The 27,388-nt window shown below is 38.3% G+C and overlaps 1 protein-coding gene across 6 annotated transcripts in view; it reads right to left on the reverse strand.

Annotated features, from left to right (window-relative positions):
* LOC134663056 (solute carrier family 12 member 6) overlaps positions 1–27,388 on the reverse strand; it is a 443,704-nt gene that overhangs the window by 17,708 nt on the left and 398,608 nt on the right. For all 6 annotated transcript variants that reach the window (XM_063519357.1, XM_063519354.1, XM_063519356.1 and 3 more), the window contains 6 exons: positions 12,590–12,660; positions 4,182–4,442; positions 3,400–3,585; positions 1,448–1,683; positions 827–980; positions 499–685 (listed from right to left, as the gene is read on the reverse strand). In XM_063519357.1, coding sequence (XP_063375427.1) covers positions 499–685; positions 827–980; positions 1,448–1,683; positions 3,400–3,585; positions 4,182–4,442; positions 12,590–12,660 — 1,095 coding nt within the window. The remainder of the gene's footprint in view (positions 1–498; positions 686–826; positions 981–1,447; positions 1,684–3,399; positions 3,586–4,181; positions 4,443–12,589; positions 12,661–27,388) is intronic.

Consider the following 27,388-nt stretch of genomic DNA (forward strand, 5'->3'; position numbering starts at 1 on the left):
CGGTTCACAGAATACATCTACTTACCAAGTTTCAACAGTATAGTTCTTATAGTTTCGGAGAAAAGTGGCTGTGACATACGGACGGACAGACAGACGGACAGACAGACAGACATGACGAATCTATAAGGGTTCCGTTTTTTGCCATTTGGCTACGGAACCCTAAAAACGGCCAATATCTCTAAAACCATGCCTCTTTGATTTGATCTAAGTAAAGTCTCTGATTCATCAGTCGATCTGAGGCCGATTACAGTCAGGAGCTAAGCTTTGCGAAACGATCTGTACACACTCAATTTTTTTAAATATAATAAACAAATTGTCTTGATATCCTCGCTCGCGAAACTGCTTCTGCTACTGAATATATCGTAAATTATTTGTACAATCACAGGAATGATTTCTAGAACATCTTTTACCAATCGTTTACCATCTCTACGAAAGCCGTGCAGTGGTGACCTACAAACTAAACTAAAATAACGATTAATAACTGTCTTATCTCTTTACCAGTCACAGACGGGAAGAATATGCCGATGAGTATAGTGAAGGTGGTGGTGATGTCCGCGTAGACCTGGTTGTAGGTGGGGCGCTCCATCTGCTCGATGTCCTCCGGCTCCTTGCCGTATGCGATGTACTGGCCCAGCGTCAGGAATGAGTCTTGCAGGTTGTCGAAGAACACGCCGCTTGCCAGGCCCTGAGAAAATGGTATTGGCATAAATTGTCTCTTTCAAAACTATTTGCGGACTATGTGGACAATGGTACTGCTACTATATACGTTGTAGCGAAGATGATGAACTAATTATATACGTAAGTGCAACGATTAGGAATAACTCACTTTGATACCCTGGACGATTTGCACATCATGCGTCTTGTAATACTCGTCGCAGGTTCGGTTGGCGCAAAATATCTTTTCCAGCTCACCGCCCACCTTCTTTGTGCAGTTGCTGATGTGGATGTCTTTCAGCAGCCGCTTGCCGAGAACGCACATTCTACAGACAAAATAATCATTAGACAATACGAAAATAAAAATAGACCTTGTCGAACATCGAGCTAAGTAAGGATTGCATTCAAAGATTTACGGCTCATTTTGTAAGCAATTTTACTCACAGATCGATTAATTTTGATTAATCTTAAGAGTTGCGCGTAAAGTACCTACCCCCACTAACATTGCAGTACTAATTGTATAGAAAAGTGGATACGTACGTACGTGGGCACACACTCTTTTCCCTGGAATTTTATTTTTTTTTGTTTAAAAGATGAGAAACTTTTTAGACTTTCTAAGGCGAAGTTTTCAGTAGCGGATATTGTATACTGTCATTCCCATTCCAGTAGACGAAACACAGAGAAGATGGAGAAGCTGATGGACGCCAGGTCTACCGTCGCGAACTTATCTTTATCGTTATCTTCAAACTCGAGTCAAAAGATTGCCAATCCCATGACGGGGAAGCTAACTTACTGGAGGCTGTCATTCCCGTTCCAGTTGACGAAGATGCCAACATACACGGCGGTAATGGACAGGATGACGCAAGCCAGCGCCACCGTCGCGAACTTGTTCACGAACTTGACTCCCAGGAACACCACCAGCCCCATGATGAGGAGCAGCCCCGTGCCGTACACGCGGAAGTTGTTGAACATCGCGTTCGGGTCCTTCGTGAAGTCGCCGAAGATGGACATCGACGGGGCCATGTATGTCTGGAAATTTAAGATAATGTGAAATGGACCAGAAAAGTACAGCAAACGACTAAGCTGACAAATTATGACTGGCAACATTTCGCGCAGTAACTTACGCGCAGTAGTCGCCTTATTTAAAAAAATTAGCAATCGCTTACAAAACTTTTTTTTTCTTACAAAATTTTATCGCTTTCTAATAAACGGAAATGTCAAAATGGCAAATAAGACCAAAAAATTATTAACGATTTGTTGGATTTTAAAGACGTCTATGAATAACGCTATAGTCATCAAGAGTGCAAGAGATCTTCGAGGAAGATCTTTATCCAAAAATTAAAATATTTACTTTTGCGTATAGAACGTTACGATCAATTAAGTAAATTTTAAGTTTGCCCTTTAGAAACTTTAGAAAGTGAATACGAAAACGCAATTAAAACTATGCAGCAAACAATACTCGAAACTCTCGGTAACTATTTTACGGTGATAGGTACTTAAAAACTTGATACAGCTATATCAACTTCCCAAGCGCTGCCGTAAAATTGTCGAACAAAAGTCAGCAGGAACTAAACCAAACATAGTTAAGACTTAAATCATAAAGTAGTTCGTCCCTCCAGCAACCTCCGCTCCAGTAGGTACGACATCCCGCGCCAACTCTTTATTGGGTTAAGCTAACAGATGTCAAAGTACTGTTGTTAGTATTGTGTGCACGACCAGGGTTAACAATTACCTACTGTCATACGTGATCAAAGGAAGTAACCGACGTGGTCTGAAATAACGAGGATGCCTTTTGGTCTGAACAACGCAGCATAAGTCCGAGGATGTTGTTATTCCGCACACGTCAACCGTACGCGCGGAAAAAGGTTATTGAATTAAACCTTGAAAAGAGCTTTCGCGCGAAAATAAAGGTTTCATTTACTCTTTATATTTATTTGAAGCGCGGTTGTGGATATTGATTTCCACTTAGGTTTCCTGATAATGAAGGATGACAGCGTCAATTGGAATCTCAGCTATATCGTAGGTAATGCGAATAAACTATAAAGGTCGAGGTATAGGTAAGATAAACTGAAATGAGACAGGATGACTGGGCGAGATCGGAATTAGAAATGCTTTAGACGCCGGGCTAGGTCGAGTGGAAAATGGATGAGGCTAAATGTAGTTCTCATTTTTATGCTCAGTCACTTTTGGTGGAGACGTGTAATAAAATTATAAAGTTTGCCCTGAACCAACCCATACAAATACATCGATTAAACGCGAAGAATTGGATCATTGCAAGAATTTTTTGGGTTCGGTTTAATAAATCTTTAATCTATCTATTGAATTTTATATTCAGCGTCTTTTTTGTCATGAAAAATATCATGTCCAAAATGTCATGAAGAAAACGCTTGTCAAAATGAACGTGCCTACAGCGACTACAACTCTTAACTGAGTGAACATTCTTAGCACCATTGTAAAACCTTTAAAGTATTTTGAAAATGATATTCCACACCTGGACAGTATAATACTGGAGGTAACGCACGAGCACGATCTCCACGGCGCCCACAATGTACAGTGAGCTGCAGAAAGAGAGGTGACCTCCTGCATAGGTATTTGTTTACAGGGAGGGTCACCTCTGCAGCTGATTGTACATGGCGGCGGCGAGCGTGGTCCCCGAGTAGACCACCATGCCGACGGCACCGGCGTACTTGGGGCCGAGCGACCGGCCATTATGAAGAAATAGGTAGGTATGTCAGGGTGACTTACGAGCACGATCTCCACGGCGCCCACGATGTACATGGCGGCGGCGAGCGTGGTCCCCGTGTAGAACAGCATGCCGACGGCGCCGCCGCACTCGGGGCCGAGCGACCGGCCGATCATGAAGTAGGACCCGCCCGCCGGCACCACGCCGTTCGTCGCGATCGCCGACATCGATATCGCCGTTAGCATAGTCTGTAGGTAAATATCATTAGACGGTTGTCTTGTCCAAGTTCTGGGTTTCTTCTGAACGAATTGGTCATTTACTTCTAAAATGTAATGTTGTGACAATATTTGGAAATCGTATCAGTGAAGTCGTAACTTTGCTCATTTGTCATAATATGTGTGAAGTCTGTAACTAATTAACTATTGTAAATCTGGAACCATTGTTAATAGTTCAACTTCCGCGATGAACGCGATGAATGTGAAACTCCAACAACTGAGACAAAAGAACAATGTAACTAAATTAGTTCTCTATTCATGCCTCTTCATAAACCACATGGAGAGTATATTTGATTACATCACGATTACATCTATCGTATGTAATGATTTGGGTCACAGTAAAAAGCCAGTAATTACGTAAGTAGCAGTACGCAGTACGCAGTAGTAATACTGAACCCATCTTTTAACTAAGGATCTTGGTAATCTAGTCAGGACTATTATCCCTCCCAAATTTTAGAATTCTTTGTCTACACCATAAAACTAAGTAGGTAGGTATTGCGTTCCATTCCACATTGCCCTCTTTACACTTATTTTGTATTTTCAAATGAATTAAAATAGAAGACACTCACTGTACAACAGCACACCAGCACAATCAGGAAGCCCTGTATAGCGCCGGCAGTGCCCACGACCCACGTCAGCCGGATGAAGAGAATCACGCCGAAGATGTTCTGTATGCAGGGCAGGAACACGCCGATGAGCGTGCCCATGCGCGCCGGCGGCGCGGGCTTGGCTGCGTCGGGGTCGGCCGCCGACGCCGTGGGGATCGTGTTGGAGTAGTCCGCCAGGGAGCTGAGGAACGTCGCCGCCCGAGGACGGTCCTCGATCTCCTCCTGTACCACAAGGAGAATATGGCTTTTGTAACAGTGTTATGTAGGTATTTATTAACGTCTGTCAATGGGTACTGACAAGCCATTGATTTTCTTATAACCGGAGCTCGGCGGGGGTGAGCTATTTTCCTTATAATATGACGTTAGACATGTTAAATTATAAGGTAAATAGCTCACCCCCGCCGAGCTCTGCTTATAACATATGAGGCAAACGAGGAGACTACTCGCCACCACAGGTGTTTTAAGTGCGTTGATGGCTAATTGTAAAAAAATATGCCTAGATAAATTATCGTCGGTCGTATGTCAAAAAAGATACATGAAATAAAATACGGTTTGTACGGGACAGCCCCTGGAATGTTTCTGCACGTAAAACGGACACAGGATTATTTTCCAAACAAACTTAAACATAAGAAATGGCAATCTTCTCAAAAATAAAGCTATTAACATCGAATAACGCCCCACCTTTCCAACGCGGGTCGGAAGTCATTTAATCTTCGTCAGGTTTGATGGGCACACAAACTACGTTATAGAAATATCCTTCTAAATTCTCGCCGAGATTATTAAGTAGGTACCTTTTAATATAGACGGTGAAAAGGTGCCCTTGTAGATCCTAGATAGCTATAGAGGAAAACCGGGTTATGAGGTGATCTTACCTACCGAAGTGTTTTTATATTCCAGATAGGTACTAAAATTTCAGTTAAATCGGCCTATCTAATATAATTATTTTATTCGTATAGTTTTGACGAGGTGTTACCGCTTAGCTAATTTTGCTCCCGACTGTACCTACTGGGCTATTCACTAGCGACGCGACCCGCTCATTAGAGCGAGCAACCGAACTCTGATTTATTACAAGCGCAGGTTAATTTGGAGGGTGTAACGTAAAACGGAACGCGCTTTGGGACCTAAACGCATTACCAATGCTTACTGAGCGTTGAGAGTTTTCTCAGGAAAATAGAAAATATATGAAAATAAAGGATCTTTATTCTTTTGCTTAGGTAAAATCAATTTAGATATATACACATGACAGTGTACTTTTGAATGTAAAGAATAAACAATGCGGCAATAACCTAAATCATTGCCCCGAGATACCAACGCGAGAAACTCAGCTTAGGGCTCGCACACGATTTTAGTTACATTGCGGACCAATCAAAACAAATACCACAATACAATGTAATAAAAATAAAACTCGCATGCGAGCATCGGACCTCGAGGTCACTGCTATATGTATAGGAGGCGAATGCTCGCTTGCGCTTTAGAAGCGATTACAGGGTCGGAGCCTGCCTCGTATATTATTCAGGCACGCTTCGCTCGCCTCGTCCGATGCCAGCGCAGAATCCAGCCCTGGGGCCATATTCCAAATGCTTTAATGCCGGCTCGTGATTTGCTATCTTTTTCTGCTCTTTTGCTTTGTGTTCTTATTAGATGATCATAGATGGATTTAACAGCTACTGCACTTTTCAACATCGTAACCCCTGTATACTATAGTAGGGAAAGCAGATTTTACCCCCAATTATAAAACCATTTTAAGCAAACAATACAGTTACACCCAGATTTGGAACCGATGTGCTAGATAGTAAGTGGACAACACATACGGTGCAATACCAGGAGACTTTGAAAAGTAGGTTAATATTTCTTTCTGACATCACTCATCATCATCGCTCACTCTAAACTCATCACTCTCATCAGGCCATTCCTCTCCTCGTTTGCCTCCTTTATCATAAAAAAGGCCTTATTTTTAACGTGTCTGACTTGTGTTCGCAATGGCCTAGTATTTCACGTGTGCTCCTTAGCCGAGATGATACATTATTAAACGAATGAGCGTGGTTTATGATGGAGCCTTATCGCACTTACGTTACACATCTCGAGAGGAAATACGACGCTACGAGTTATCTCTCACGGCGATATGGCTAGGTGGAACTGTAGAAAACTGTGGCTGTTTTTGATAAACCTAAATAACAAATACGATTTATTCTACCCCACCACGCAAAGTGAAAGTTCATTCTTCAATTTAGGCATATTACTATGCACTTATGATGGCCAAAACTACCACGGGTTCTTACCATACACTACAGTCCCGAGAAGATACCGGCGCAAGAAACTAGGCGGGACTCATTTTATAAATAAATTATTAAACAGTCACGCAGTTCTGTCGGTCCGCCAACGCGTGCGTTGAAAGTATTCGTTATGGAGCAAGGGAAAAATGTCGAACAATTATCGATTTAAACTATGTGAGTGACCTGTTGTAATATATTTAATAAATTATTTCTTATCATCAATTTGTTATGGAAATGAATGATATGATCCGTAAAAAATGGATAACAAGAAATTACTATCTCAAGCTCAATGCAGCCACATTCACCAGGAATTCATTCTCTCGGTGAATGAGGTTGCGTAGAGCTGATTGCCTCGATTGTAGGGGAGGGGCTGGTCGTTAGTCCACGCTCGCATCAAAAGGATAATAGGTACAGTCAGGTCTATTTACAATTTGTACGGTCGGATTTTACTGAGCAACAAATTTAATCAAGACAGAAAAACTGTTTTCTTTTCTTTATTGTTCCCCCATTCGTGTAGTTCATGACCAAATAAAGTGTTACTCCATTGAATGCGGTCATAAACCATCTGGACCACACGGTGCAGGTTACCAGCAACCTACTTTTTCGTAGTGAAATCAACCTACCGCAGCCACGATGACCACATGAACCAACTTTTATTAAGGTACCTGATTGTACTAAAAAGAGCTACTTTCGTTTGTTCGTATAAGGATAAAGATTGCCATTATCTATTAAGACTGTTATCCGAACCACGATGACAAAAAGTCGAATATCCTCCCATCGATATCGAAACCAAGCACATTCGGGCGCACATCCCACAGTTCACCCGACGAGCAACCCCGAGTAATTACCGATGATTTGTCAAACGTGATAATAGGCGTAGAGAAATCTTCAAAAACGCCTAGAGCTTTAATATCCATCAATCTCTGTTTTATTAACAGCATTTTCCGAGATTGATAACGCTGGGTATTTTTGCTTTATTCAGTGTCGGGATAAAATATTTTTGCGTCATTTCGAAAATGTGGATCACGAGAAAAATAGGCCTGTGAGACTAAGGTATACCCAGACTCCAAAACAACCGCTCACAGTATCTGTACCGTTGGTTCTGACCAAGTTAAGAATTCATTATAGTTATGATCTAATTGCAACACATTAAAAACGACTTAGGCAAGTTTTAATGACACTTCATTCTTAATACACAATATAATATCAACAACCATATTGTGAAAATTGTTAGTAATGGGAGTTACAAATGAATGGGCACGGCAAATATAAATTCTGATTAAAAGTTATAATATGAAATTTCCTATTTTGTTAGCTACCGTACCCGCTGTGTAAAAATTCATTAACAACGGCCTCAGTGCTAATAAACCTCGTGTCCTCGACATATGAGAGTGTGTAATCTCGATTAATTAATCAAATTGACGCCGTATTGCGGCAACATTTCAGGCGGAATTAAGGCGTCCTTTAATATAAGAGCACAATTTCAAGGATTTACACTCGGCAGAACAAATATTCAGAAATTTTTAAAAAACCTTATCGTAATAAAGTAAGGTGGAAAAGGACATCGGTAATTGTAGGCGCCATTCGGAACACTTAGCTTAGCGTCTCATCTCGTAAAAGCATCTGATTTGCTGTGGAAGTGTTTTCGCCATTCTTAAATTTTGGTTTGTGTAGAAAAGAGAAATAATTTATTTTGATTAAATCAAGGTTGCTTTGAAAAGAGCATTTTAGTGGTTTTTAACCTTAAACACATATGAACGAGGTTTTTTAGATTAGGATAATTGTGGAAAAGACAGTTCATATTCGTTTCTAATATCACATAACTCTTGGAAGTTACATTTTAAAATAATTTGGTTAATAATATTCCATACAATAATTACTTTCAAGAGACTCGTTTGGTTTCGAATCCTCGACCGTCAGAAAGTTGTTCATGTAAGCCACCGTCACGTTCCCATTTCGGAGCACTCAGGCGTTCTCAAAACTCTTAACGTCATTCAAAACTGATTAGCGAGGATGACACTTCCAAATTAAAACGACAATGCTCAGTGTGGTTTTCGATGCAACATACGTCATTTATTCCTCACCATGTCTATGACGACACTAGAAATCCAAAATGAGAAGTTCGCGTAGTCTTCGACGCTTCATACGACGTTCGTGTACTAGGAGACCACTCGACCTCCGCAGTCTTGTAACGAGCTCGAGGCATTGATGAGGCTCTCGGCAGACCTTGCCTGGAGGGTGCTTGGTTCTCAGACGCGATCAAGGCCTCCCAATATCCGGATAAGACGGGCAAGACGGGCAAACAAAACATGTTAACTAACGTAGAATGAAAATTTGTCTCATATTATTAGATAGTTTGTTACATTTGATTTTAGTTAAACCGATTACAAGAGTTAAGATTATGTAGTCAATTATCACAAATAAGTTTTTGGAAAAAAAAAATCGAAACATTAAGCTTTTGTTGCTGACTGCACAGGCAACTAATACTCATCAAGATAATTCTAACAAATCCAAACACAATTGGTTTGCGTTGTTTTATCACAGAGTTCCCTTGCACCTGGTTACGCAATTACATGCCTCCTGTTATCAGATCATGCAATTTGTATCACAGTGTAAGAAAATATAATATTTAAGAAAACAAGCCAAGAAAGTTAAGTTACTTTCCATAAAAAATATTAATATACTTAAACAAATATTAACCTTGAAAACCTTTATATCAAACCAACAGCCTAAGGCAAAAGCTGGGACACGTATTTCTCGAGTCTAAAATCTCACAAGATCTCAGCCAAAACGTGGGAAATTACTTATCGATCGCGATGTCGCAGAGCATACCTCCGGGCGAGATTGCCACCGCACTCTAAAACGCCGTATCTCCCATATTTTGAACATATTTATATGGCATTTTGTGGGGTGTGGACTCTACATCGCTCACCGCTATCAGAATACGTAACTACGTTAAAAGTGAGGAAGCAAATGGCGCGTGAATTATATAGGAGATGCGAGTATCGTTACGCAGGTGGGTTATATGACGCGAAATTAAAATATAAATAAGATGACGGGCCATGATCAGTGTAGGGTTCCGTAACCGCTTTTAGAAAGAAATAAATTGGAGCCTGATTTAGATTTAATAACTTGTTATGGTTTTGATACCATCTTGATGATAAGTGATTGGCGTGCATCTTGCATCTCACGTACGAATTTCACTTCATGTCGCATGTGAGTGTGAGTCGCATCAGTGTGAGTGATCTTCAATGTCGTAAAATATAAGATCAAAACCGTAACAAGATGTTAAATGTAAATCGGGCTCAAAGTTTATTGGTTAGCATAAGATATGGTCACTGAAACGTAACTTTTATCCGACGGTTCTTTCGTACCGCGAGTTAAACTAGATCACGAACTGTTTTACAGTTGTTTTATGCGCGGGACATCTCTACAAGTTCCGCTTCAGGAGCCCCATTCAGATTTCACAACTTCTTGTGGTTTTGAACTGGTTTTGAAACAAGGTACAGTCAGCATCAAGTAGACAGTGACGGTAAAGGTAGCCAAACATATCGGAACACATCTTTATTTCTATGATAACAATGGTGTGTTACGATATATTTGGCTACTTTGACCGTCACTATCTTTTTAATGCTGATTGCTGTACCTTCACTCTGTATCGTCTTCGTGGTTGGCGCGCGTCTCACGCACTGAAAATCATGCGCTGCTCAGCCCGCTCATTTCGCATGAACCAATCAGCGTGACTGATCTTCAAGGTCGAATGAAAACAAGATCAAAACCGTAACAAGTTGTCACATCTGAATCGAGCTCTAGATCACGAACTCAGTTTTACAGTTGTTTTATACACGGGACATCTCTACGAGTTACGCTCCAGTTGAATTTTAATCTTGAAAAGTTTTGCAAAAATACTACACTTTTATCTCGTGAATCACGACGCAATTCTTTTAGAGTTTATTTCTTAAACAAGACTGGATGCAATATGCATACCAAGTTATTATTTATGCTTTTATGTTGCGCTATTATAAAGATAATTTATAAAAAAACATTCAGGTTGCATAATTATGACGTTATTTTGATATTGATTTAATCCATAATATGTATGATATGTGTGTAGGTACCTACAAAAAAAACCAAACGACGAGTAACACTACGCATAACAAAAGTATATATTATTGGATTCTAAAACTCTAATTATTTAGGTACGGTTTGCGGTATTGATAAAAAAAGTAATTGCAAATTTAAATTAGTTTTCCGATATCATCTACGCTTGTTATGGCTAGCGGGAAATGGTGGATTGATCCGGTTCGAGCGTTAAAATCGGGCCAATAGATACTCGACATGAATTTGCTACGAGCAAGTAATGAGCTACGAGGTTACGGCCACGGCGCTACGCTTCGTAGCGCTCACCTACGTCGCGGCGACACTGGAAATATCACAGATACAGTAAATAAACTTCATACATAATTTTAAAACACCAATTTTATTCTACTTGTTTTGTTGTTTACAGACATAATCGAATTTTACCAATAGAAAGATCTGTTATCGATTTGACATTCATCGTATTAAAATTATTTTAAATGGGTTACGCACGTATTATTAAATAGAATAAACGCTCGGCATGTTTTGATCAAATTTTCGAGGATCTTCTTCTAGGAACACCGACTGCACCGTCTTTACTGATAAAAACTCCCGTGAGACTCTCGTATCCTCTATACTTAAAGTTTTTATACTTAAAATGACATTCCGTATGTTTTTCACTTAATAACTAGTTATGCAACGAATAGTACTTTTACGAATACGCATTCGAATAGCATTTTCTCAATTTTACGAATACGAATATGGATTCTGGCTATGACTAAGGTATAAACTTGACCTTGCATATGTTCCCATATACCGACATGGTTATTAACTGCAAATATAACAGTGCCATGAAAGCATTACACAAATGTAAAGTTTCGGATAATTTCCTTTACCGATTGTAATGGCTTGTATGTATAACACATTAAGGAGTGTATACTGTATAGTGCGAGTTCAGACATTTTAAATTGGCATAAGTAATAGTCAGATTTTACTAAGGCATTCAACTAAGTCAAGTTTAAGAACAAGTTGAGTTACTGCTTCAATCCCCATGTACTGCTACGGCGAGAGCTACGGCGCTACGGCTCGTAGAGCTCACCTACGGCGTAGCTAACCCGATTTCAATAAGATGCTCGATTTATTCCGTCCGAGGCTTAACCCGGCTTTTGGGCGCCACATGATGGTATTCCTAGGTTTATCGATAACCTAGGTCACCGGATAAAATCAAGGCTGTATGAATTGCATAATACGGATATGAGGGTCGCACGGTCTAAGAGATAGCTGGCTAGTTTGATATCTGTACACGCCTCTATTGCCAAGGCGCTAGAGCGCGTGTATTTTTTTAGCACCTGGGCCGCTCCGATATATTTGATGGCGACTGTAGGTACGTATGTTGAGATGAGGCCATTTCGTGGCACTTTAATGTTATATTGTGTTTTGTTTTATATTATATATTGTCTCGTGTGTTTGTGCTTACGAATAAATTATATTCTATCCTATTCTACGTTATCTGTGGCATGTTTGTACTTGTAGTTACCAGTGAGAAGGGCAACGCACCGGCAAACATTCCGCGGGACTCGTAATTCTTGCGGGACTTTTACGGCACTCCAGCCTGTTGGTTCAGCAAACGTTATTAAACCTAATGCTATAAATTTTCCCTGGATGGACGCGCGTGAATTTACCCACGACTGAAGCGGCATTTGAAGCTTACAAAATTTGCATTAATTTAAGTTGCGTCAGGCCGTCATATATTACAGTAATATTAGTAATAGCCGTAGTCTTAATATGGCGTACTTGATCTTAGAAAAGCGGAGAGGCTATAGTTTACAGTCAGTACACTATGCTCTGAAAGTTTAACAAAAAAAACTATATGTACCTTTGAACTGTCGAGATATATTAGAATTAGGTATTTAATCGGAAGAAAAACGTTGTCCTGCACTGAGTTGCGTGGAAAAGTTAGAAGGAGGCCTTTGGCCAATAATGGGACAGTACTGGTTAATAAATAACTAAATAACTTACATGGTAGAGGTACAGGTTGGTGTCGCATCCCTTGTCCTTGTCTTTCGGCAGGCCATGCTCGTCGGTGTCGCCTACGAACAAATAGAAAAAAAAAACAATTAATAGTTATTTGTACAACAAGTGATCAAAGTTTGATATTTCTTCGAGTGCTTATTTTGAGTCCCGTGCAAGCGAAAGATTCTATAATAGATTCACGAGCGTAGCGAGTGAATCTAATTTAGAATCTTGAGCGTAGTAAGGGACTCAAAAGCGCACGAGATGTAAATAACTTTGATCTCGTGTAGTACACAACATTTTTCACCTCAGCGCAGTGAGAACATACCTATTAGACAACTTGAAAAATGTAATCCTTGTTCATCACTTAATACCTGCACTCATGTTTTCTTAATATATACAAACAATTAAGTTTAATTACCGCAATGGAACACAAAAACAAAACGTAATAATAAATTCCATTAAAATAATATAGAAATAACAAACATTAACTAACACTTCAATCGACAATTTAAAAAAAAAAATCTTTGTAAGATACGGTCCGAATTGCGGATACGTACTATTTGTCAACTATGGTAGAAATTCTTAAAAGTAAAATAATTAATTTTGCGTGATGATCTGTGTATTTTTTGAGTTCGTTATTTTAATTGTACAATAAAATACCTAAAATATAGTATTTTATCAGTTTTTATCAAATCTTAAACTTTATTTTTATTTATTAATTATTAAGAATTCATACTCGTACGTGGTTTGGAACGATGCGGTCTGAAGTTTTTCGGGGGTCTATTATAAACCGTGAATATACTGTTGAATGTTGTTTTAACTTTTTTTTTGTCTATTTCTTTTTGCTAACAGTGTGAAAGGGACAGAGATAATAGAACCCAAGTATTTCGAACTTTTATTAGACCCCGCATGTTGAAATGACATTTGACTATAAAGGTCACTTGAATGTCATTTTGTCTCACTCAGTGAGCAAAATCGCATTTTGCTCACTGTTTTTAAGAATCAAAGTACCCTTGTTCGAGCTGCTGAGGTGAAAAATGTATTACATAACATTACTATAATAAAAAGATCTGATATTAGTTATGCAGGGTAAGTAAAGATCCGTTTAGGAGTGTTTAGTTTAGAACAGAAAAGCGGTGAAAAGTTTTTAAATCTAGATGTTCCTCTCACAACTAAGTACCTAAGTTTTGGGCCTTGTTAGCGAGGTGGAAACTTAGAAGTTTTGGAGCAATGGTTTTACTACGGACTATTCCTATTTCTCGTCATTAATTGATAGGTAAAAAAGTTTGGTAAACCCCTCTCAATCCGGAGGTCGCAGGTTCAAACAACGTCTATTTAATACTAATCAGTTTCTTGAAGCTTAGTATGAATGAAATATTTTGATATTTGGTACATAAGTATTTACCAGTCTCTATTTGGTCATATAAAACACTGTCAGGAAACCTGCATGTTTGGAAAGAAATTCAAAGTTGTAAATGTGAAGCCCCCAACCTACTTTGGACCAACGTGTGTCGAGAGACTAGCCCAAACCCTGTCCTTCATGAGGAAGCCTGTGGCTAGCAGTGGGACGTATCTAGGCTGAATGATTAGGTATATTATTATTATAAACCCTTCTTGCACGGAGTTACCTCAAGTGTTCAGTAGACATTTCATGTATTAATTCTGCAGGATCCTCATACGAACATAACACGTCCCGTCTAATCCGTAGTCATGTACATAAAGGCGTGGCAGTCAGACGTCATTGCCGAGTGGCCCAATTGCTGGAGAACAGTACATATTCCACCAGTTTCTCAAACATAGGCGAATCCAACTATATTTCTAGATACAAAAACTTGGCATGGACAAATACGTAATGTACATCTATGGCTGGTTTACTAGTTTTCGTTGCATTAGACCGCCGATTCTCGTTAAACTGAACCGAGTTCTGCCACTTTAAACTGATAAGAGCGTTTTCACACTGCCCCATCAGATATCTAGGATTCTACATCCGATAGATAGGGTTCTACATCCGATAGATAGGGTTCTACATCCGATATCAGATCGGACAAGGTGAAAACGTTCTTGGAGTCAAGTTCTTGCCAACTCTACTTATACTGGCTAGTCGGAGTCGACTCGCCGTCTCTTGCAAGAAATGTAACGCGGCCAGAGCACAATAGTGGCAAATGGCGAAGTGAATCAAGGCGGTTTATTCTATACAGCGTTTCAATTGGCCACGCGCGTGCTCGGGGCACTGAATAGGACCAATACTTTATTTACTCGTATAGTTAAGTTTGTCCTACATTTCCGTGTTTTCCTTTCTACATACATATCAATTAGGTTCGGGTTTCTTCTGTGGATATACCAAAAGTTAAGTGCCCCATACTTATTATAAAAGGGTAGTGTTCTACAATTAAGTATGAACCTTATAATCACGCCGTATTAAAAATTTGAAAAGTGCAGAAGCTCGATCACGTCCATAACTGTAGCTATCATAAGTTCTCTGGATACCGAAAGTTAGTAATACTAAGTCTAAATATTCCATATACAAAAAAATATATAAATATTCCAAATATTCCATATGTTTAAAATAATGTAAACAAAAAACCACAATGACCACAATCCAAAGCACATGACTTTGGTTATTGGGCCAATAAAGGACATACTTATTTATTCATATTTGACTCTACTATGATCGAGCAACTGAGTCATGGGATTTTGAGATCCATATGAAAACATAAACACATCTTGGAACATCATAACGGTACTATGTACCTATTCCTATATTTATTTTCACTTATTTGATCGTAAGGGTCGTGAAACTAAGCACGAAAACGATTCAATCACTTAAGTTCCGCTCCAAATTTATATAAAATGTAAATGACTCACTCTAAACGAGCCTAGTTAATCAAATGCCTGTATTCCCAATGCTTACTAGACATTCGCTTCAGGCATACGTATGTTAGCTAGTGTGGGTCAAATCTTGGAAGCTAAATTTGACCCACTTCCCGAGTTCGGAATTTGCATAGATAATTACGTAAATCGGATGACAATGCAATATTACGATAACACGGAGCTGATCTGATGATGGAGACAGGAGGTGGCCATGGGAAGTCCATGATAAAACAACGCAAACGAATTGTGTTTCGGGTTGTTAAAATTGTCTCGATTAGTAAGTATTGCACGTGGAAAAAAATACAGTCAGCGATAAAAGCTTGTATGTAGTACCAAAAATTAAAATCTTGCCAAAAACTTTTTTGTTTAACCACTAAATAGTTGATTGCACTGTGTGATTTGCCTCGTTTGGTGGTTACCTGAATGAAAACCTTTTGGAATCATATACATATACTGGTTATTGAGGCGATAGCTAGCCACCGGTCGGCCTTCGGTGATATTAGCCCGACAGTTCCAGCAAACACAACTTGAGGCCTGAATTAATGAAGGGACGTCGCCGCGTCTCTCGCCATTTATCACCGTACACACACGCAACACACACGCACATACAAAACTAACGTATCAATAGTGCTTGGCTGTCCCACTCCTACTCACGTCTGAAGATATATTTGTCACTGTCCGAGTATTGTTAATATTCTGGTTTTACTGTACGACACGTTGGTGTAGAAAGGCACACATTAAAGTACACCGGTAACCTCAAACGACGGAAGGTGAAACAAATGACGGTGGCAGTAGGTTTTAGTTATCTGGATCTGCGTGCAAAGAGAGCTAATTCATTCTGATTTTCATTGAGCTCGATTCTGATTTAATAACTTGTCATGGTTTTGATCTTGTTGAGATAAGAACTTGAAGATCGCTCACGCTGATTGGTGCATGCGAAATGAAGTGAAAGTCGTACGTGAGTTGCACGCCAATCACCAAGACGAACGTCAAGGTCGTATCAAAACCAGTTTATAACCATTACAAATTGTTAAATTAGAATAGTCAATGTCGCGATTTTGAACCTGACGCATTTCAAGCCTTACACAATAAATCAGCAGCAGAAGCAAGTAAGCGCACGAGGTGTTCAAAATGAACTGGACACAATTTCGTCAGTAAGAAAATAAAAGCTTAAGTGGCTCCTTCGGTGCTTATATCCATGGGCGACGGTAACCGCTTTCCATCAGGCGGCACGTCTGCTCGTTTGCTATCACATGAAAAACAAAATAAAAAGGTGACCTCGTTTCGAACAACTCCCCCCAAAGCCAATTATTATTTAAGATGAGTTATTATTGTTGATGAATTATTATTTTATTATTTAAGATGAGTTATTTTTTTTGACATGTATTTTTATTGCTATTTAATTCTAATTCTAGTTATTTTATTGTACATTAATGTTAATATTCGAACACAATCTTGTATTGTTATATGAATAATAAATAATAATAATAATAATAATAATTGACATGATGCTCGTTGACATCACCATCCCCCATGATGAGAATCTCGTGAAAGCCGAGAAGGACAAGTCCAGTAAGTACCTAGACTTGGCTCACGAGATAACCGCCATGTGGGATGTTGATTCGACGATCATTGTCCCGATAGTTGTTTCAGCGAACGGTCTAATAGCGAAGAGTCTCGACCAACATCTTGAGAGACTCTCGCTAGGTGGTTGGATCAAGGGCCAGATGCAGAAGGCGGTGATCTTGGACACGGCGCGGATAGTCCGCCGGTTCCTCTCTCTGCGGCCCTGACCACCGGCAGCTTGGGCCTTGCCCCGCTGCTGGCGGCACCCTAGGTTAGGTTTTTTATAATGTGTTTATATGTATTTTTTATTGTTTTGTAAGTGTTTTTATATTTTACTTTTATATTCATATTATAAATCACCTAGCCTAGAGAGTTCAAGTAAATAAAGAGAACAATAATAATAATAATCTACTGCTGCTATTTGTTTGAAGTTGAACTAGCCGTGCTCTGTAACCAGATTAAAGTCAAAGAGGCTGTAACAGCAGAAAATTAGCAACCCCGATAATTCGCTTAGCGGCGTAGTGATCTAATCTCCGTGCCCACGGCTACCGGACGCAGGGTTTTATTTGGTATCGCTGTATATATTACCTACTAGCGACCCGCCCCGGCTTCGCACGGGTTATCAAATTATACATAAAGCTTCCTCTTGAATCACTCTATCTATTTAAAAAAACCGCATTAAAATCCGTTGCGTAGTTTTAAAGATCTAAGCATACATAGGGACAGACAGCGGGAAGCGGCTTGTTTTATACTATGTAGTGATAGTGATAATACGAGTATACTTATTATTTGCTTACGCGACACATTTTAATGACGGTATATTTATATTAATTATATTTTAATAATTAAATAAACTGAATTTCTTGCAGTAATTAATTACGGTGAGGTGGCCAAATGGTATATTATTAATTAGTTACCTAATACGTCCTACATGTTTCCATAAAGATTACTTCAAAGAAATTCGACACGTTTTTTTTATATCAGGCTTGTGCAGACCAACTCACCTTAATACTTGTATCATAATAACAAAAACAATAGCAAATGTTGATCTTGATGAACTTGCATACAAAATAAAACAACTTGGCCCTAAAACGGCAAAGTTTTTTACATCGAAATAAAACTGAAGCCCCGAACTAGATGAGGTTGGCAGAATTCTTTTGGCAATTTTCGGCTATTATTCTGATTAGCTTGGTGAAGGTGAAACGATAATACTGTATTTTCGCCGAAATCGTATGGAACATTTCAGCTTAATCGGAACCCTATACCTAAGTGATTCAATACATTTAAATTTGTATTAAAATAAAAAGCGATCTATATTACATTAAAATTACGCACATGATTACAATAACAATAAAAGTAAGATAAATAATATTAAAATATAAAAATGTCAGTCGAAATCATTTCGAAAAAATTGGCAGAATTCAAAATGGTTTATAATTTTTAAACCGGACGAAATATGAATATTGCAAGCTAAAAAAGTATAAACTCAATATTCGCTCATGTACACGATGTAGCCTTAATGTCAGAGTTCACATCCCTAACTAGATTGTGGCAGCAAAAAGCTCATAGACCCTTTCCGCCGCTCATAGAGCCTTTTCCGTGTCAAAGGTCGGTCGCCAGATATAGCGAGATTCAATTTTGCCGTAAACGCTTTACGTTACACGGCTGCTTATTGAATTTGGAAATTACGAGCCGATTGCTATTTTAATCCTGTTATCGTTGGTAGTCGGCTCGATACTGAGATGAACATTATACATCTACGTCAAGTTAAGTAGTACCTTGAGTTTTTTTTATCGTAACTAAGCTCCCAGTAATACTTAGTACCTACATTTAAGTTTGAGTTTAAACGTCGGACCAAAAAGGAAACCGTTCAGCCGTCTCAAAGAAATAATTGAAAAAAGAAAGAAATCCCGACATATTGAGAAACCTCCTTCATAGAAAACTTCATGTGAATACCCACTAGCTACGACATTATTTTTAGATTGAACAGGTGCTTGGCAAGTTAAATCCAGCCTCCCCGTCCTAGCACCGATCACACGCGGGTAGCGAATGCATTCTTACATATCTAACATTTCATATATTCTCACGATTTGCCTCGACTTCTCAATGTAAGTTGCAAAGGAATGGAATTCGCTCCTGCCGTCTACAAATACATATATATGCTTCGGTATGTCAGCTACTTTTTAAATATCCTACTCGTAGAAGGCAGGATTGACAACAGGCAGCAGGACCCTTTTACTTATAACAGCCATGCAAGTAAAGAAGAACGTGTCAAGGGAATGTTTCCGACACTGAATTTGCATGCTTTGGACTGATGTTGTAGGTAAGTAAAACAGTACCAGAAGTACACTACTCCGATCATGTTGTAGATGAAGAAAATCAAAAGACTGGCTTAGAAAAAAGAAATGGCGATATCTTCCCCCAACACATAATGATGATGATGATGACGATGTTCATTTACCTTGTAAAATGAGATCTAAATAGTTTGTAAACAATATTGCATAAGCTACTGAGCAACATCTCTTATAGAATGTAACTTCATATTAGTTATCTGGGTGTGTAATAATAATTAAAAGCTTCTGGACGTGACTGTATTTTAATTAATCCCGACGCAGTAATAGGTTGGAGACCTTTTTTAATCCATTCAGAGCGGCGATGATAAATGTGGTCATTAACGGCGATGGCTCTTCCGATAAAACGATATTAATGATGTAGCCGCATATCCTTTATCCCCGCCTCGTGCAAGTGTAGTGACGTGCTGCTTTTCAGTTTTGTGAATTTCTCAAAGAAATACGGAATACATAAAGCAAGTTGACAAAACTCCTTTTTTTTCATGTAAAATCATTTTTTTTTCTATTTACACAACACCCCATTTTTTTTGTGCAAAATGATAATTCTGGTATATTTTAGAAGACACAAGTTTTGATTTTGAAGTAGAAATAACTCTAAATGTAGTAAAAGTACGTATTTTTTTTTAAATAATCCTTACCGAATCCAATACTTACAATCGGATCCATTTCGCACATTTAAGTATTTGTCATGCAACTTAATATCGAACATACCGAAATAAGCATATTTCGATTTGTTAGGAAAACCTTTATAGTAGGTACAGGATTTTATTTCCTCAAATTTTCTAATAGTTTCCTAGATAACATAAATAGTTTCTCTTGGAGAATATGACCAGCGACGACGGTACATCCCTACTGCACCGCACGATATTTGCCGAGCTCAGATTTGCTCGGCACACAGCGGGACCCACGGCTTGCGAATGTGCACACACGTATATAAACAACAATACATTTGCGTTCAAGGCTTACACAAGTCATAGCGGACTTATATAGTAGTTTTCAATAAGTAAAATAAATGGCTGTCATCTTCCTCGCGTTGTCCCGGCATTTTGCCACGGCTCATGGGAGCCTGGGGTCCGCTTGGCAACTCATCCCAGTAATTGGCGTGGGCACAAGTTTTTACGAAAGCGACTGCCATCTGACCTTCCAACCCAGAGGGTAAACTGGGCCCGTATTGGGATTAGTCCGGTTTCCTCACGATGTTTTCCTTCACCGAAAAGCGACTGGTAAATATCAAATGATATTTCGTACATAAGTTCCGAAAAACTCATTGGTACGAGCCGGGGTTCGAACCCGCGACCTCCGGATTGCAAGTCGCACGCTCTTACAAGACGATAGTCAAGGTCGTATCAAAACCAGTTCAAACCCATACAAGTTGTTAAATCTGAATCGGACTCCGTATAGGGTAAATCGTTCGACCCGACCAGTAAAATAAATGGCTGTATGTTTTGAAATTTTAAAACTGAGCAATAAATTATTCGTATCGGTGAATATGTAAGACATGTTGTGCATCAATGGGTTTATATGAAAATATAGGTCAAACATTTAACTCACTCAGACGAGACGGTTGATATATTAGGTTGATAAGAGATAGCTATAAAAATTATATATATATTTAGGGTAATTGGCGAATCCCTTACCAGAAGATTTTCTTATAGCTAAAATAAATGTATTCGCCGATTATTTCCTCTCCCTCAGTCTTCTTTATACTTAAATAATTATTTCTTTGTAGAAATCATTTCAAACAATTGAAACCTGAATAAAAAATAAAATAAAACCTAAAAACACAACTGTGATTTCATTCCGAATCCCCGCGGCACGGAACAAACATTTTCGCGATGTTTTGAATTTCATTTCATCAAATCCGTGACAAATACTGACAAATGGAAAATTCACTTATGCATTTAACGTGCAGTGTGCAAATGGGTTTAAAGTGAAGCAATGCAAAAAGCTATTCGAGTCGAAAACGGGTAGGATCGATGCACGCAATCAGCATTCTATTTGTTCTGAAGCACAGGTTTATTCAGGCTCCATTGTGTAATGCAACAAAGCGGAGCGTTGTTATCGCTGCGATCGGAACGGGCGTCGTCGACGTACGAGTGAATGGCTTAATCTTGAGTGTAATTTATGACTAGTTACATATTTACCTACTATTAACCTCCCTATCCAAGTAACACTGGTTTATAGGAAATTTCAATCGAAATTTCAATTATGAGTAAAATTTATCACGTGTCTTTTCTTTAGCTTCTGTCATCTCGTTACATTTTTTACCTTGCTATTGGTGTCTGTCGATGTAAGATTCTCAACATGGCCACGTGAAACAGTGCACATTACCTACTCAATCATGTACTAACGATGTCCTAAATTCTATAGGCTAAGTGTGGAAACTAGAACCCATATGCATAAGCTAAGGAACGAAATATGCTCTTATTATTTTCATCCATGTCAGGTCTATTTTTTCAAATTTTACAGTTACGATTATTTAAGTACCATTGATTGCAATAAATAAAATAAATAAATTTAAACTAACACGATTTTCACTCATACTTAAACAAACACGGGACTTAATCGCGTAAAACTTACGTTTATTTATGGCCAGACGTTACGAAATTAAACTTGGCTTGGCTTGGCTGACTTGGTTGGCTGAGAAATTAAGACTGAATAATAATAAAAAAGAATTTAAAACAAAAAAAATCTTATTTGCTTTTCAATTCGACATTATTCGCAATTATCAGAACAATTATGTACGCAGTGCAATCCGGCTCGGCGCCGCGCGCGCACGATCCAATTGCAGTGCGATTCGGCCGCCATCATTGAAACAATTGCTACAGCCTTTAATACTAGCTTTAATTGCGCGCTCTTAATTGAATTTCAATGTTTACCCGCTGACTTGCAAAGCGGGAAATAAAGTCGCGAATTAAAAAAAGAGCTTTTTGTAAAAGCACAATGAATGTTAATGAAAGATTTATTGACATGACCCTTTTATAAGTGATGTTGAAATCATCCCAATATTATTGAGTAATTAATTGATGCTCAAGGGTAATTAATGTCATATTGGATTGTAAGTATAGTTTTGGAAATAATGGTCTTGATTTACAACGATGTTTTGTCTCTTCTTATTATTGAGTTATAATTATGTAAAACACAAAAACCGGTTTCTTACAGATGTTGACTTTTTGGGTCACTAAACTGTTTCGAGCTTAAAAAATATATTCGAAATTTTGTATGAAAGTTTCAGTTTTGTGTTACGAATAAAAATTTGCGTGACGTAGGAAAGGGCAAATCTGCTTAATTTTTTTAGTTAAGTACATGTATATAGTATCCTGAAATATAACTTCTGATGATTTAAACATAAAAAAGTTCACATCAGCAGATAGAGATTTAGATATATTATTCTCTATAACTCACATTCTCCAAGTTATTTGCTACATACCTAAATAGCATTCTATGACTCGGCCAGCACAATTACAAAGTCGTCCCCAGCTCCGTCCAGACCGAACGTTGTCTAAGCCTCATTCGTTTAATTAAAAACTTCCAACCCCCACTTCCCATGCAAATCACGGCGGGCGTGCAGATATTGGTTTTCCAACTCACGGGAGGTGAACAGGTTTATTTTATACATACTTGTGTCTTTATTGAAATGGTTATATCTGGTTGAGTAAGATAAATGTAGTTATGGGGGAGTGTTGGCAAATGAGTACCTACATAAACCACTTAGCAAAGGAGAAGTTTCATGGATATTTAATACAATACATTACAGTTTACAGATAGTACCTAAATACAGAAAACAATACAATTAATATAGCATCTCAAGAAAAAAACGGGCGGTATCATCGCTAAAAAGCGACCTCTTCCAGAAAACCTTACAACTCTACCGACTGCGCCAACGCTAGAGATTGTACCTAACTTTTAAAAGAATATATTTCATAATTATCACTCGAAAACTATGGAAACCTATATTCTCTGATTTTTTTTCCAGGAACTTGTACGCAGACGAAGTCGCGGATAAACGCTAGTTAAAAATTTGTAAAGTAATTAAGTTTCTAGTACCTGGAAGTGGTTGACTTAGTAGCGCAATTTAATTAGTGTCCCAGGATTAAGTGAGAACAAAGTAGACGGAGGATTGATCGATGTTGAGACCTCGTCTCAGCTCGTCCATTAACTCCCTGTTTCAACTCAAGTCTTAGAGAACTTCCAATCTCTTACGCAAGGAAATTAGGTTTTTTAAAGCATAAGACCAAAAAAATCTATTATCTAAAGTAGTTCTATTATGCAATAAAGATAAGAATATGCATGGTTTGATGAAATGAAAATTAGAATAAGGTCACAACTTCTATCGTACACGTCTACAGCACTCCAAAATATCTCAATGACACGCTTCAAATCATATTAAAAAACGACAAAAAACAATAAAACAATGCGCTGCCTGTTAACTAAATTCCAAACATTCTTTAATGTGGCTTTAATTTAGAATACAAACCAAACTCCATCAACAGCATTATTAAGACTACCGTCCCAATCTTTAAAAAAAGCTCTCAAACAATAACTTGTCTCCGCATTGCAGTATTTGTAAGTGTCAGAAAGAACAATCGGACCCGCGATCCACACAGGGTCGGAACTTCTTGTACATATTTTTTGTGCCGAACATCTCAAGTTTTATTGATGTCGAACCCAGACAGTTTCCAACTTATCCGCGACTTTTTACCACTGAGCTGCTTTGCAGATTGGAATTCGGAGCGAATCGACAAACTATATTCATTTCAGCGATATGAAAAGTTTTGGTAAGCGGTCGGGAAGTTCTTTTGCGAATATAATAATGATAAGATGGAGCTAAAGTTGATGCTGCTATATGGCGTTCAGTTTGTGAAAATGCAGCGAATTTTATTTGCTATAATAATAAACGTGAAAATGGTATACTTAATTCAAACTTCAACATTTATTCAGCAAATAGGCTAAAAGGGCACTTTTACACGTCTTGAATTTATAAAATATAGCTAACTGCAACTACTTACGGAATGTTCATGGTATATCTTATGCTAGAAATCACCCTTTAAGAGGGTATATTGGTAGTGGATTTGGCATGACACAGAGAGACACTAAAAACTTCTACAGTCGATAAAGATTGTTGCTGCTGTGACAAAAAATAAAACGAAGAAGCCATTTTGAGAACGCTGACACACAGTTATACAAGTATTGTCGTATCAGAGGCCAGGGAAGACACGAGTCTGCTCCTGACAGCGTCTTAGCTACTGCGGCTATTTTTTCAAACACGCTTCAAAGAAAAGTATAAAACAAGGACTTTCCATCTGTATGCAATGTGTTTGCCTCTAGATTTTTTCCAAATTTGTCTCTTTTTACTTGGCCGTATTTTCAAATAATGTGTTTGGGGTTAATAACTAAAAGATTCCCAAGAACACTGCTCTCCAGGCCGTAAATTCCTAGTATTTTCTATAGTCTCTATTGTATGGTGGGTAGAACATGTCCTACCTATCTTTATTGCCTCGTCTCTGCCCTAGCCCCGATCGATGCTGGGTACCTATTGACAATTGCGCCCTTTCGGATAACTCGCTGGCAACGCGCCAGCGCAATATCTTTGCCTTATTAATGACACACTTGTCAAGTTTTATCGCTTAGATGTCAGGGATTTATGTAACGGGAGCCGTGAAATATTTACTGTACTAACTATTAACTATTAATGGGTGTGAATGTCTGTAACATAGGAAAAGTAGAAAATATCACCTCAGCCGGGCTAGCACATGATTGGTGCGACAGTATCTCGCGGCGTGATAGACTAGCTGTCCCTCTTTTATTAACATATTAAGAAAAAGACGGGTAGGTAGTCTACTGTACCTCGCCACGTAATACTGTCCGCCAATCATGTGCTAGGCCTACACAGATGAGACTTGAAGCCACGACTCTAATTGAGCCAAAACCTAATTTAAATAGTTGTGATTATTTTTACATCGCTACGTTTTTAAAATCACCAAAAATAATAGGCAGTATATCTGAAATATCCCTACATATTACAATCCAATCTCATCACAAGGTTAAACACGTGCCGTTTAGATAAACTAATCAATCAAAAAGCAATTTAGCATAAACAACCGCAAACATTGCATCGCTGTTCAACCTAAAAATAATCCGTATTATTTCACTTTAACCACAATTCAGGCCAGTGCAATCTCAAACTGCAGCTGAATGAGAACTGTCAGAGCTAAAAGTGCTTAAAGCAGTCTTCACACGGATTGGTCGGACTCGGACCGGATTACGTCCCCGGCGCCGCCCGACGAAATCCCTCTAACTGGGAACTGTGAGGTTCCTGTCAGAAGTTTAGTGAGAATTTATGGAGAAGCGTGAAACTGTCAAGCTGAAAGTGTGTAGCCGCGTACTAAAAATATTATATGGCTTACTTATTAAAATCTCGTATAACGAATGTCTATGAACAATTTTAACAACTACGGATATAATGAAACTATACAGTGTGTGGCCTATAACGCGGGCGAAAAATTAAAACGTAGATTCTACTCCTCAAACAATAAAACTTTTGTTCAACAACTTTTTGAAATTATGTAGTCTTAAAATTTTCCCTTTTTCAAACAAACTAAATAATATTTTCAATGTAATGTTAATAAATAATGTTTTTAGTTTGTAGTTAGTTGTAAGTGTATGGACTCAAGGTCTGAAATAAATGTTTTTTTTTTTTTTTTAATGTACTTTAAATTCCGTCTAATTGACATTGCCCGTCAGTCTTGTCACTGTACAGGCATAATCAATTTCGTAATACATTGCGTGTTCGATTAAATTTTAAAGTGTTTTAAAATACAAACCACAAGTTATTTTTAAAAGTCGCTGAACAAACATTGTCTAGTTTGAGGAGTAGAATCTACGTTTTAATTTTTCGCCCGCGTTATAGGCCATACACTGTATAGGGTAAAAAGTCAATTACTGGCCACTGTTTAATAACTGGCCACCTTATACTAAAATTAATTCTGCGTATAGGTAAATAGATTTCATTTTTAGAATAAGGTGGTCACTTGGCCAGTTATTAATCAGTGGCCAGTAATTGACGATTTACCCTATAAGGAGTCCGATTCAGATTTAACAACTTGTATGGTTTTGATACGACCTTGACTATCGTCTTGTTGATTGGCGCGCATCTGGGCGTTTTTTTTTTAAAGTTGTCCCCTACCCTTTTTTTTACTGTCCTAAGGTTTTTATTTCCGTTCCGTCACCATTTTTCATAGACTTTGTATGGCGGTCGCGGAATGGAAAGATCGAAAAATGTATGGAAATTTTGGGACACTTTTTTTCTCCTATTAGGATAGAAAGAGCTCGTGATTCTGAGTAGAAATAACATAAAAAATCCCAAATTTGAAAAAAAAAGTGTAGGGGACAAAAAAAAAACGCCCGTCTCTTTTCGACTTTTACTTCATTTCGCATCAAAACATCCACTTCGACTTCTGTGAACTCGAAATGTAAAATGTTGGTATGATGTCACCGGATAAGTACTTAACAGAATTAACGATATACCTCATGGAATAGCTGGGCTTAGCTTTATAAATGTACGTGGGTCCAGCAGACACAATAGAAACAAGATGCGACTGTATAGGTACATTGTAACGTATTATTCCTACAATACCTACATGTAAATTAAATACGTGTGGAAAGCGATTGGTTTAATTGTTTCTTTAATCGTGGTTATTTACCAAAAATATTGAAATCGAATTATTGCATGTAAGTGGTAGTAGTTGAATGATATATGCGCTGAGTTGCATTATTTGAATTTATTAAAAACCCGTCACGCAAATGAGTATGAAAAGTGTAGTTACCACGCGAATTCCAAAGCAAGGAAATTTCCATTGTGCTGGGAATTCGAAAAAGTTTTACTGCACGCTGCGACAGTGGAAATGCTGATTACTTCCCTAAACGTAAAAAGTACTAGAGGGAATATGTAATAAATGGGTTTCAAATATGTTCAGTTGGATGCTTTAGATGTGTTTGATAATTCTTAATGGAA

The sequence above is a fragment of the Cydia amplana genome, chromosome 4 (assembly GCF_948474715.1).
Source record: "Cydia amplana chromosome 4, ilCydAmpl1.1, whole genome shotgun sequence".
Lineage (NCBI taxonomy): Eukaryota > Metazoa > Arthropoda > Insecta > Lepidoptera > Tortricidae > Cydia > Cydia amplana.